Genomic DNA, 12,147 nt, shown 5'->3' with positions numbered 1-12,147 from the left:
TCGCAACATAAACAGAAATATGCACTAGAATTTTATTTTAACCTCATAAATTTCTTTAAAAAGAAGTCTTACCTTTCTTTTCACAAACTTGTCCCAGTAATTATTTGGAAAAGACCTGAAAAACAGAGACAAACAAGATTACATTTTAGATAAATACATACCAATTCTGTTTCTATGAGTCTCTGTGTGGTGGCTGCCACCAGTCAGTCACTTGTGAACCCTCTGGAATGAAAGTTGCCAAATGGTGTTCAGCCTACCATGTAAATGTGAGAAGCACAGCAGAGCCAATGCCTGCACACAGGATTCTAGAGCAGCTACATCCCACACACAGCCCCACCTGGCAGAGAAACAGAGCTTTAAATATGTGATGCAAAGCACAGCTCACTTTTGAACTCACAGCAATGCACAACCATCATCACTCTCCTTGCCAAAACAAACCCATCCCTCTTCCTTGTTTTCTTTTCTGAAGAGAAATAATTTTAAGGCAAAAATTTGGGAATGCATAAGATTAAATAGTAAGAGTAAAAATGACAGTAAACATTAGCCTTGCAGGTGCCTGAAAATTTTGCATATCCTTGCTAGAATTATATCTCTAATAATTGTTTATTTTAGACAAGATGGATGATAAGTATGTAATTGGGGAAATAGAAAAGCAATTACTTACAGGGCTATAATGAGATAGAGTAAGTAAAAACTCACTGTGTGTTGATTACAAGTCTATCCCACTGTCCCTTAATATCATCCTCTGATGGTTGCTCAGTTATATATAGCCCATCAAATTCCAATTTCCTTGCCACTTCCTTTTCTCTCTTAAAAATAACCAGTGGAACCTGCAATTCAAAGAAAATACAGGAATTAATTATATAAAATGCACTGATATGTCTGCAAACTTTAAGAAACTCTAGTTGTTATGAAGAAACGAGTATCAAAACTGAACAAAGCAAAAAATAGTACTTGAAAAATCAAAAGACTTAACAATTCCCTAGAACACAGAAAATACATTGATACACTAGGGTCAGGTAATTCAGATTCATTAAATTGCAGTGTGCTAAACTGTCGTAAAAAGATGGTCAAAATACCTGAAGAGGGATCCTTCAAATAAAACAGTTTTTCAGTGCCACGAAAGGATTAGATGTAGTCAAGTGAAAGAGACCTAAAATATTTTTTTCAATCCTTCAAAATTCTAGTTCCAAATATTATTTTGGGATGGTATTTTTTGATTTCATTTTGATACCCAGAGGTGTTAGAGGCTCCTTTTATTTGTTAAAGAATGTTTGAGGTTTCACAGTGGGAAACAAAGTGTTTTGCTGCAGAGACCAAAGACTGTAAGCAACAAAAAAGAATTGTCAGCAGCTGAGACACCTAGCCAGGCTTTATCTACAACCCTCTTTCATCAGCTGGATGACTTCAAAAGTACATTTCAAGAAGGCAGATGTAAATAGTGGTCCAAATTGAGTGAATTTTCTTAAGAAATGTGCTAACAAAAAAAAAGTAAACTTTTTACTTTATCCTAATCTTTCCTGGAACTATTTCACAGATCCCCAAAATGCACCAATCTTGCATTACCCCCCTGACTGCAATAGTAGTCAAGATTATTACTATTTCAGTATACTCATGGACATGAATACACTGAAATAGTAATAATGAAAATCAAGACTAGTCTAGCAATATGGTGATTACATTAGATACAATAAAAACGAGTTCCAACACTATTTTCAGACAGCTAAATGAGAAAAATGTAATTGATTCATGCTAAGCAATATTTAGAAGCAAACCTAACACACACAGGCCTGCAGTTCAGAAAATTTTGGACTTAAAGATCTCCAAAATTGAGACTGAAACCATATTTGGACTATATTTTGGTTTCAGAATTGGAAAGAAGTCAATTAATTAAGATTATTATTGAAAACAATGTTTTTCCCTTCTAGTCAGAGAATAAATGTTCCAAAATAAAGTAGCATAAAAAGTCATAGTAGAAACAAACAAAAAAGTATGAGGTGGGAGAAGGAAACATCTCAAAAACCAGAAACCTAAGCTTTCATGCTGCCTGGCAACTAATGCAACAAAAAAATGGTGTAGTATCTACTGACCAGTAGGGGTACTTAAAGTAGAGATGAAAATCAACACTAAAAGTAGTTTTCCTTGAGCTAGAAATGCAGACTTTGTCTTTTAGCATAGAACAAATTACTAGGCATTGAAAGAAGAAAAGAATAATATTAAGGACCCCACAAGACCTTAATAGAGATATAAGGACAAATGAGCAGCTGGGTCATATCAAGGATCCATTTATTTTAGCACTATCTTGCACTTTGACTTACAGCTTTTTCCCTGGAAGTGTGCAAAAATGGGGGAAGTACATGCCAGATATACTTCTCCCAGCTCCAGAGATTTATGAAATTTGGTTTTCTTAAACCACAACTAGCATTTCGCCAGCAGAAGTGGCATCTTTAGTTTTCAGATCCCTAACAGAGATTTTCTCCAAGATAGTCCTTTAAAAGATGCTTAGGCTCCTGCCAAAACACTACCAGCAGAGTGTGTGTGCAGGAACAGCAGGCATTTTACAGTCACAATATGCAGTAGTCCAAAATGCTGCATTCTTTTCAAATGACCTAATTGACAGAATAGTAATGCAGCATCTAAAACTGACATCTGTGTCATGTGCATTCACACCTTGTCTTGGCAGTCACAAGTAGCTTCTGAAGCAGGTTACTGCTGCAACTGTCTGACTGACTGCAAATCAGACTCTGGCCTACAGCCCCCTGAACAGACACATCACCTAACACACACTTTCTGTGTACATTACACAAACAACCCAGATTTTTTTCACAGAGTGCCCCAATCTGCTTAAGCAGATCGACTTTAAGTTATACTGCTAGACAGATTAGAAAGTTTAGACCTAGAAAAAAGAGTTAATTTTTTTCTTACTTTCAAACAATAATACCCTATGATGCAGAAGAATGAGATGACTGTGTGTAAGATGGCCAAAATCCTCAGTGTGGGCTCCATGTAGCCACTGCTTTCTTCCAGGACATAATGCACTGCAATGACCCTCTCATCATCACTTTCCAGGATGTTCAACTTGGTACTTTCACCATCAGATACCACAGGAAGCTCCTTTTCTTCTGTCACAGCAGATGTGGAGACCTGTTTAAAACAATATTGCAGCTGTATTCCTTTGACAGGAGCTTTACAATACTACGAGCTAAATTGTTGAGCTGAAAAACTGATACCAAAGACAATATAACTGTAAAGAAACTTTAAAGAATTTTTGGTTTTATTTAAAAATGTCCACAAAGAATATCTCAGCAAGACCTTTTATCTTGTTACACCAGTCTGTGAAAATGTGCTTTTTCTTTCCTTTTTTTCCACATGCGCATGTTACCAAATCTGGTCCATGATGAATTTTATCACTTCAAATTCAAGAAAGGGCACAGCCCTCTTAGAAGACATGCTTGACAGTAGTCTTTATCATCACAGCTCTCTGCCAGAAAATTATTCAAGTCCAAAGACTCTAGAGTTGCATTAATGTTACTAAAATCTTGACAATATCAGTGATATTCTAGGCAGCTTAAGATCATGTGACTCCTGACTGTAAAGATCCTTTCAGGAGAGCATAATGGCACAAGAAAACATCTCAACTGACATGGATTAGTTTAAGTTACCTGTGAAGGCTCAGCTTGGCAGCTTCACTGTACTGGGAAATGGAGCATCTGAGGCAAGGGTTTGCCTCTCAACCTGCTGCCTTTGTCCTAGCACAATGCTCCATCAACAGCTATCTGTGTACTGGAAGTCTATTTTTACTTCACACAAACCTTTCAGCTGTCACCATGTTAGATTTCTGAAGTGGTAGGATAGAGCAGGTATTTAACCTGTTAGGCTAGGCAGTTTGACCTTAACATATTGACTACAAAATCCAGATGTTTTCCAGTGTGCAACTTAAATAGTAATATTTTTAGAAATTTACCTTATAGAAGAGAAGGATGAAGTTGATGGCAAAAGCAACAAATAACGCCAACATCCTCATGTTGTAAAAGTTTCGTGCAAAATAATTCTGAAAAGAGGACAGAACATAAATATACTTTATCTAATAAAGATTCAGCCATCATTAGTAAGTTGCTGCTGAGAGGGGTTTTTTTGTGGTTTGTTTTTTTTTTTCCCTTATGGAACTTTTTAATAGAATCATAAATATAAAAAAAAATCCTAACAAACATTTTGAGTGATGTACAAGTTCTCTCCAACTTGATACGTGCAATAAGGAATAAAAGAACTTTCATTTCACTCCATTCATAAAAGATGAAGGATTTCTAATTGCCTCTTAATTATTTTTCATTGTCCTCTCAATACACTTGGAAACAACACAGAGACATGACAATGTAAGAGCAATGTAATAATACAGAAGTCCCTATCTTCCCTGTAGTTCAATATTCATACATAAAGCAAATTGCTACTTTTACCAAAAAATAAAAAACTCTGCATATAAGTTTATCTTAAACATCTTCTATTCCTAAATCAACTGCATTTTTACCAGGCCAGCAAAAATTCATGTGTGACCTGAGTACCATGAATTGAAAGCTTTTCTGACATTTTGATGCTATCCAAAGGACTGCAGAAATGTACCTTTTCCCTTCCTGACAACACACAAACCTTTACAGCACACATTTTGAATATTTTAACACTCCTACAGGAATTCTGCCATTTTTCATCCCTAATCATAGATGACTATTAGTGAATTATAAAATGAAACTATTAGAAAAAAAATTAGCTAAATTCACATGATTGTAATGGGACCAGCCTAAAAATGTACCTCAGTTCAAAAGCCAAATTAAAACACTTAATTTCTTAATAAGATTTTGACTGTAGTTTTGCTATGTTCTCACGCTAGAAGTAGACATCCCTACACAATTATATACTGTATGCACAGAAAAAGTGTATTTCTTTTTGCTTTGTATTTCACTCTGGCCTCAGAGAATATAAATGCATTTCAAGCAATTATGGAGCAAATATTATCTGATATTTTACTGAGAGACTCTGAGATGCAGTTTTACATTTTCATAAAGTCTTATTTTCTACAGGTTTTGAAAAGTTTGACAAATACTGACTTGATATTTCACAAAAAAAATCTGCAACATCTTTTCTTATTCACTTCAGGTTAAGCATTGTATCTTAGTTGGTTCTTTTTAAAGGAAAGCTTGTAATTTCCCAAAGGTGTCTCTCAGGGAAGGAGACATCTTACTGTCTCACTGGCTGCTGTAAAAATTCAGGAACTTTACTACCATAAAAATGCATGGATGTTTTCCATGATACACAGGCATCTCTGAATGTCTAGGCTTGAGACAATAATTGTCTTCCTAAGGATTAATATCTTGTATACTAAGTTATTTGTGTGTTTCTTTTCTCTAATATTGCCATCAAACCTTTGCTTCATTGTCCTTTGTATGGACAATGGTGGAGAGAAGAATGTGGTCCAGCAGATGCTATTTGTCTTGATATTGTTAGAATATTGTGGTACATGTCTCTTCCAACAGCTAAACACATAAGTTAGATAACAACTTACAAGAAGCTTCTGCTGATATGCTATGATATTCTTCCAGAAAACTGATTCCTGAACTTCTGGTTCTCCATATCTGTGTGTATGCAGTTGTCTTAATTTCTGTTTCCCCTTATCTTCTTTGGTTTTCTCTTCTTTTTCTCCATCTTCTCCTCTTAGGATAAAAATGAAGGCAAAATAATATGTCAAATTAATAAAATTGTTAGATTAAAATCACACACTGAAATAGGCTTTTTTGTGAAAAACACACTGAAATTCCATCTTTTAATGAGGCTCAAGTTGCCATGACTCATGCAGTTCATGCACATGACAAATATCCCTCTTCAGTCCAAAGTGCTGGCAAAGGTGACAGTCTGGTTAAGGCCACAGATGAACTTACTGGTTTGGCATACTGAAATGGGAATGCTAGTTGGTAGAGGCAGGTAATCCAAAATCTGCTCGCCTTGCCATCACAGGCTCTTCATAATTGTGCAACTGATTCTTGCAGTGACAAAATGTCTGCAAGCTGGCAGTTCTATGTCTGCATGAGTGTCTACATGTTTAAGAGCTCCCCTACAACCTCATGCACTTAAACAATCCATTTCCCACAAAGGCTGCAGAAATTTTTGGTTCTTCTTGCACTTACAAGTCAAACCTCAAGTTTTAAATTCTGCATTTCTGCCCACCTGATGGAGTCATAAGTACCCACTCCAGGAGGAGATGAAGTAAGATTTTGTCAGCATCTGGTGTGTGAGTATCACCATGCTGTCTCATTAGAGAAAGTCAGAGTTCACAGGCTGCCTTCTCCAAACATTTGATCTAAAGAACTGTGAATTGTCTTAGAAGTTAATTTGAACTGTCAGTATGATAGATGAAAAGATCACAGAACTCTATTTGAAGCCAAACCAGAGTGAGAGGCAACTTCTAAATTACATTATTTATTTCTCTGTTCCTATCTACAAACGGAATGACTGATGTCCAAAGCAGGCTCCTCTTCCTAGAAGACATTTGATAAACTTTCACTTGAAAGTTTGTCATGTCAGGAGTAGCTTCAGGGCAGCTAATAGTGCCAGGCACTGTACTCTTGGCAGAGAATACAAGTATTACTGCAACTCACACAGTCAAGCAGAGCAATCAACAGTGAATGGCCTTGAAAAGTCAGGAAGACTCTACCTCACAAAGTTATAGTGGCCAAATTAGAAATTTTCTGCACTTGTTAAGAAGAATTTTTGTCATGGACAAGTGCTTGTCATGCCAGAAGAGCATGAGAGTTTGAGACTAAGGGATTCTTAGAATTTTGACAGTGATAAATCAGGTACAGAAACTGTACATAGAAATGTACATGTATCAGGAACCATAAAATACAGGGATGGAGATTCACAGTTTCTACTGGTTAAAACCAAGCACTCTATTTGCTTTCCACTGTTTTATTCTGAGCTAATGGCATTAACATTAGATTTTAAGATGTCCTAAAAGGGTTTAAATTATTATTGATCAAATATCTTCATAAATATGTGAGAGTACTCTGTAATTCGTTAAAATTGTATTGGAATGTTAAGGTTTTGCAAAATGCAAATAACTCAGAACATGTCATAGCAAATGGGAGAGAGTAAAGCAGATTCAGTCTCTATCACTGATGGACAGCAGGTCTCTGGAACTCAGGTGCTCTTAGAAAGTTTTCAAAATTTTTTTTTCCAGTTTTAAGATTTGCAAAGGGAAAAAAAATCCACTAAGCACATACTAAAAGAAATTAAATAAAAATTAAATGGACATTACAAACGACGCTTCTGGGAAGGGAAATGACAGAATCAGTGTGGTGCTTATAGGGCATTTCCTTGCAAATGTGCACATATGAGGAGAATTGTTTAAAAAAACACTCCAGCCTAATTGGAATGAGAATTGACAGAAAATTAAAGGCAAAGGAGTACAAACAAACCTGAGGTTTTTTTCAGTAAAACAAAATACTTTTTTTTTTGGTAGGATCAGAAGTTAAAGTAATACATACTCAGCTTTTTCAGGTTCTGATTTTGTTTCTTCTTTCTCTTCCTTTTCATCTTCTTTCACCTTCTCCTAAAGAATACCAGGATATAAAACTGTGTGTAAATATTATTATACAGTACAGAGTTAGTTAAAAGAATACCCAAAATGCAGAATGTTAGGGGGTTTTGGGCTTTTTTTGTTAAACAATGGAAAACTTGAAAAAATATTATTATTTGATTTACATTAATGAAGAGAGGCAATTTAGCACTGAATTAAAAGCAGTCAAAAATATTATGTCCTTAGAGAAAGCTGTGGAAATTCAAGTTTGTGACATCAGAAAGAGTAAACATCAATAATTATACATGATTCTTTAAAAAAAAGGTCAGAAAACCCAGAAAAACAATGATGCAAGTTTTATTTGAAGACTGTGTTTAATATATGAAAGAGAGAAATAGATATCAGAAATAGAAGATGCAATTACCTGGATTTTTTCCTGTACCTCGGGCACTGGGGCTAAGGAGGGAGTGCTCAGTAAATCACTCAAACCAGCATTTGGATTGTGAGGGATCAATTTATACTGTCCACCTTCTCGTTTCAAATCCAAACCAAATATATCTGAGAGTAGATCACTCTCTTCTGTTAGAGTCTGCAGATCCGTCAAGTCTTCTGCAGGCAATGCAGCTTCCGTTGGCTTCCTCTCCCCTTCTTCTTCTTCGCCACGCACTTCATCCTGAGTGGGATCTGGCATATTAGCCAACAGTTCAGCCACCTTGATTTTCTTGGCTCCTTCTACCAGGCTTCCTCCAAGCAGCAAACTGCATATGATGCGAAAAAAGCCCCGGACAACACTACAAGCAAAATGTAGTAAGCCCACCAAAATGCTCCAGTAGGAAGAAAACAAAGCCATGACCATGTCCTTCATGGTCATTTTCTTCACTTTTTTCATTTGTTTCTTTAGACTCTTCATGCTGAGCATTTTCATAACAGTCATTAAATTATACTTGAGAGCTACTAAAGCTGACTTCATGGTCACGAGAGAGAAGAAACCCATTCTAGGATCTTCTTCCTCAGGATTATCTTTCTCATTCTCCTCTTTATTAGCTGACCTTTCATTCAGATCTGACTCAGAGATCTGGGCAGCCAGTTGCATTTCAAAGATGGTATCCTCACAGAAGTTAACAAAAAGCTCCATCTTTTCTTTCTCTCCACCTTCATTTACAACATCAAATATAAACTGTCTCTTTGACTCTTTTACCTGAGGTTTTTCCCACTGAGTCCGACTTGACTCACTTATTTCAAAATAAACTCGTTCAATGCGCTTTGCACTGCCCATGATTTCTATACGTCCAAGGAAAGGCTGAAAGTAATTCAGCACACTCTCTGAGAGCTCCAGGAAGGTCTGCAAGCGCGTATCATGGGGCATGTGCTCTGACAGGTTAGTCAGGAGAACAGCAACATTGAAACCAATGTCTTTTGCAGGCTCGTGGAATCGTTTCACAAACTCCTCGTAGTCCAAAGTCTCATTCTCATCTGTTTCAGCACATGACAGCAGAAACTCCGTTTCAGACTGAGTGTAGTGCTTATGGCTTTCCATTGCCCTGTGAAAATCCCTCTTCGAAATGATCCCTTTACCATCAGGGTCATATTCTTTGAATGCATCAGAAGAAGTCAAATCTTTCAATTTTAGGAACATATCAAAAAATTTCAGAATCATCTCCACATTGTTTGATGATTCCACAAGCATATCGACCATCTGCTTTCCAATAGTTCCATTCACAACATTACCTAGAGATAATGACAGGATATTAGAGATAATATCAGCAAATATTTTGGCAAAGAAAAGTGTATTATAATGATTAGTGAACCAATCAAAGAGGAAGAATGATAAATTATTGGATAACACACTTACATGAGGAAGCTAGCTATGAAATCTGGAGTCTTTTACTATCAACTCTACCCTAAGACTTGGAAAAAATGTGACTAAGTATTTGCAATTACAGAAAGGAAGAATTAACAACTCTTAATTGTAGAGAGAGACTGTACATTTAATGCAGTGCTAAAAGTGGGGTAGCATATAATAAATTTCTCTATAGTGCAGCACAGACAGATCTAATGTCACTAGTTCACTAATATTTAGATGAGCAGCTCAGTAGGCTCCATATAGAGCACAGCCTACAGTACTAAGAATTTACTTTGCTTTTTAGTAACCTTCTATGAGCCTAAAGCCTGGGGAATCAAAATTTCAGGACCTTGAACATAGTCACTAGATGAATAAGGCCTGTTCTTTATGGATACGATTACTACCAAAATAAATGCAATATATTAAGCTTTTTAATAAAATGACTGACCAACACTTTCATCCCCAGAATTCCGGATTTCAACTTAAATGTAAAAGCCATTTAACCATCTAACCCAAAAGATAAGTCAAGTTCACAGAAAAAACCCCAAACTTCTGTTAGCTCCAGATTTTATAAAGTTCTGGCATTCAGAATTAACATAACCTATGTCAACTACCCTACTTAAATCTCCCATTTACTTTCAGACCTGAGAGGTCTTCTCACAATTGAGACATGAAAATTAAAAAAGCAAAGAAATATAGAGCACTATTTCTCAAATGAAGAAAATTACGAAGGTAAAAACTTTGCTAGAAGAACTACAAAAGAGATTTCACATTTTTCTACCTTCCAGCATAGACAGCAACATGACAACCATATCTTTCTGAAGATCCATTAATTCCTTCAATAGTTCAATTTGACTGGAATCCTAAACAACAAAACAGTACATAAATATAAATGATATATTGCTTTCTTTGACATTTGTTTATGTGCATGCATATTTCACACTGTAAAAAGCAGACGTAGAAATTAAGAAGATAGAAGTGTCAAAAATGGTAATACAGTGAAAATATACTTAATTTCTTAACTCCTCACAGTATATTTACACCATCATCTGTTTAGAAAGAGTAATCTAATAAAGACAAAACTGAACATGATAAAAGATTTAAAGCAATAACTGGGTATGCCAAGGTCACAGGTGATGCTTCTGTAATGTGTTCTGTCAGCTAAAATGTTGTCACTTTTGGCATCATCAAGTTTACAGCCACGGAAAATTGTACAAACAGCAACACCAGTAGCACATAGAGCTCAAAGTATAACATGATTCAAAATGAGCAATTTCATTATAGGTCACTGAACTTTTTGGAGGGAAAAAGGAAAGTTGAAATAAACTGTTAAAATATTTATTGATAAAATTCCATTAGTAAATCCTTAGACATGCATTAAATTGATTTTTAGCCACTTCTTATCTCATTGGGTTTAACAAGTTTACTATATCACTTGCCTGGAGTCTGTCTGGATAGAATTATTCAACTACTTAATTTCTTCCTCAGTGATACACTGTTCTATCATGCCATTGATAACAAATACTTGAGCAATGCCTGACTTCAGTGAGTGGTACAACAACCTCAAGTACTTTACGGCTGTGGGAGGATGCTTTGCCCTGATAAAGTTTATCTGCTTGGCCTGGAACCCAGTCAGGAGATAAAGCAGTGTAAGCCATCTGTGGTGAGCTACCATAGTGCTGCTTCTTAGTGTTCAATATGCTAAAAGGCTGGTCTGGCTTACCATCTTTAAACACACACCTGTCCCTTTGAAGTCAGACTTGAAAGATAAGCTGCTGAACTGACCTAGAGGCCTATGACTGCCAGCCTTCTTTCTGCTATAAAAATTCCATGACACTTTCATAGCTAGATTCTTCCACAAACTTGATGTATATGGCATTTCTCCCTTGGATTTGGGACACCTCTCCACAGTTACTTTACAAGGATTGAGAGAAAGAGGAAGAAGTACACCACAAAATGGAGTACGATAAGATTCATTCAACTTTATGTAATATTTCTTCTACTAGCTTGCATATAATTGCATTAGCAGAATTGCTTTCATATGGTGTGCTTTGACAATTAGTGCTATATTTGACCAGTGGTTTTAGTTTTTATACTGTGTAGTAAGTAATTCTGGTTAAGATCTGTCTGTTCAATTTTCTTAATAACTAACTCATCTTTTATAAATTTATCATCATTAAAACTCATAGGACATTGATTTAATCACACCTCTGTAATTCCTTAAATTTAAACTGCTAAAAAAATCTGAAGCTAAGGAAGGGTTTACTTTCATTTAAACCCCTTTCTGTGAAGGAGTTTAAAATACAAAAAAGGTTTTCTTTCTGTTCTTCAGACTCAAATAAAAAGACTTTATAATAAACATTGTCTAAAGCACCCACTCCACCATCAACAATGACAATTTGCATCTTGGATTGCAAACTGCATAATTTGGAAATAACAAGATTTTTAATTGATTTGCCCTGCAAGTTTTCATTACAAAATTTTAAACTACAAAAGTTATTTACAACTCAGATTATCTTTGTTCATTTGGATTGAAAACTGTACTTTCTTTTTCTACCTTAGATTCTTAAGAAGTATTACTATTATCACATTGTTCCTTCCTGGTACAAGATAGAGAATTCAAATGCAAAAAAAAAAAAAAAGAAAAAGAAAAAGGAAAAAAAAACCAAACTGCAAAACCCAAACAAAAGAGTGATTTAATTTTGCTCCTGTTAAAATCTTGCTTCAAATATTCTCCGAA

At 35.6% G+C, this 12,147-nt stretch overlaps 1 protein-coding gene across 1 annotated transcript in view; it reads right to left on the bottom strand.

Moving 5' to 3' along the window:
* Positions 1-12,147, bottom strand: part of RYR2 (ryanodine receptor 2) — a 380,761-nt gene that overhangs the window by 18,621 nt on the left and 349,993 nt on the right. The window contains exons 88-95 of the mRNA XM_058801183.1: positions 10,189-10,270; positions 7,989-9,292; positions 7,533-7,597; positions 5,555-5,702; positions 3,965-4,051; positions 2,926-3,144; positions 700-830; positions 73-115 (exon numbers count right to left, since the gene is read on the bottom strand). Of these exons, the coding sequence (XP_058657166.1) occupies positions 73-115; positions 700-830; positions 2,926-3,144; positions 3,965-4,051; positions 5,555-5,702; positions 7,533-7,597; positions 7,989-9,292; positions 10,189-10,270 (2,079 nt within the window). The remainder of the gene's footprint in view (positions 1-72; positions 116-699; positions 831-2,925; positions 3,145-3,964; positions 4,052-5,554; positions 5,703-7,532; positions 7,598-7,988; positions 9,293-10,188; positions 10,271-12,147) is intronic.

Source organism: Ammospiza caudacuta, chromosome 3, assembly GCF_027887145.1.
Source record: "Ammospiza caudacuta isolate bAmmCau1 chromosome 3, bAmmCau1.pri, whole genome shotgun sequence".
Lineage (NCBI taxonomy): Eukaryota > Metazoa > Chordata > Aves > Passeriformes > Passerellidae > Ammospiza > Ammospiza caudacuta.
This window is presented reverse-complemented; position numbering and strand designations above follow the sequence as displayed.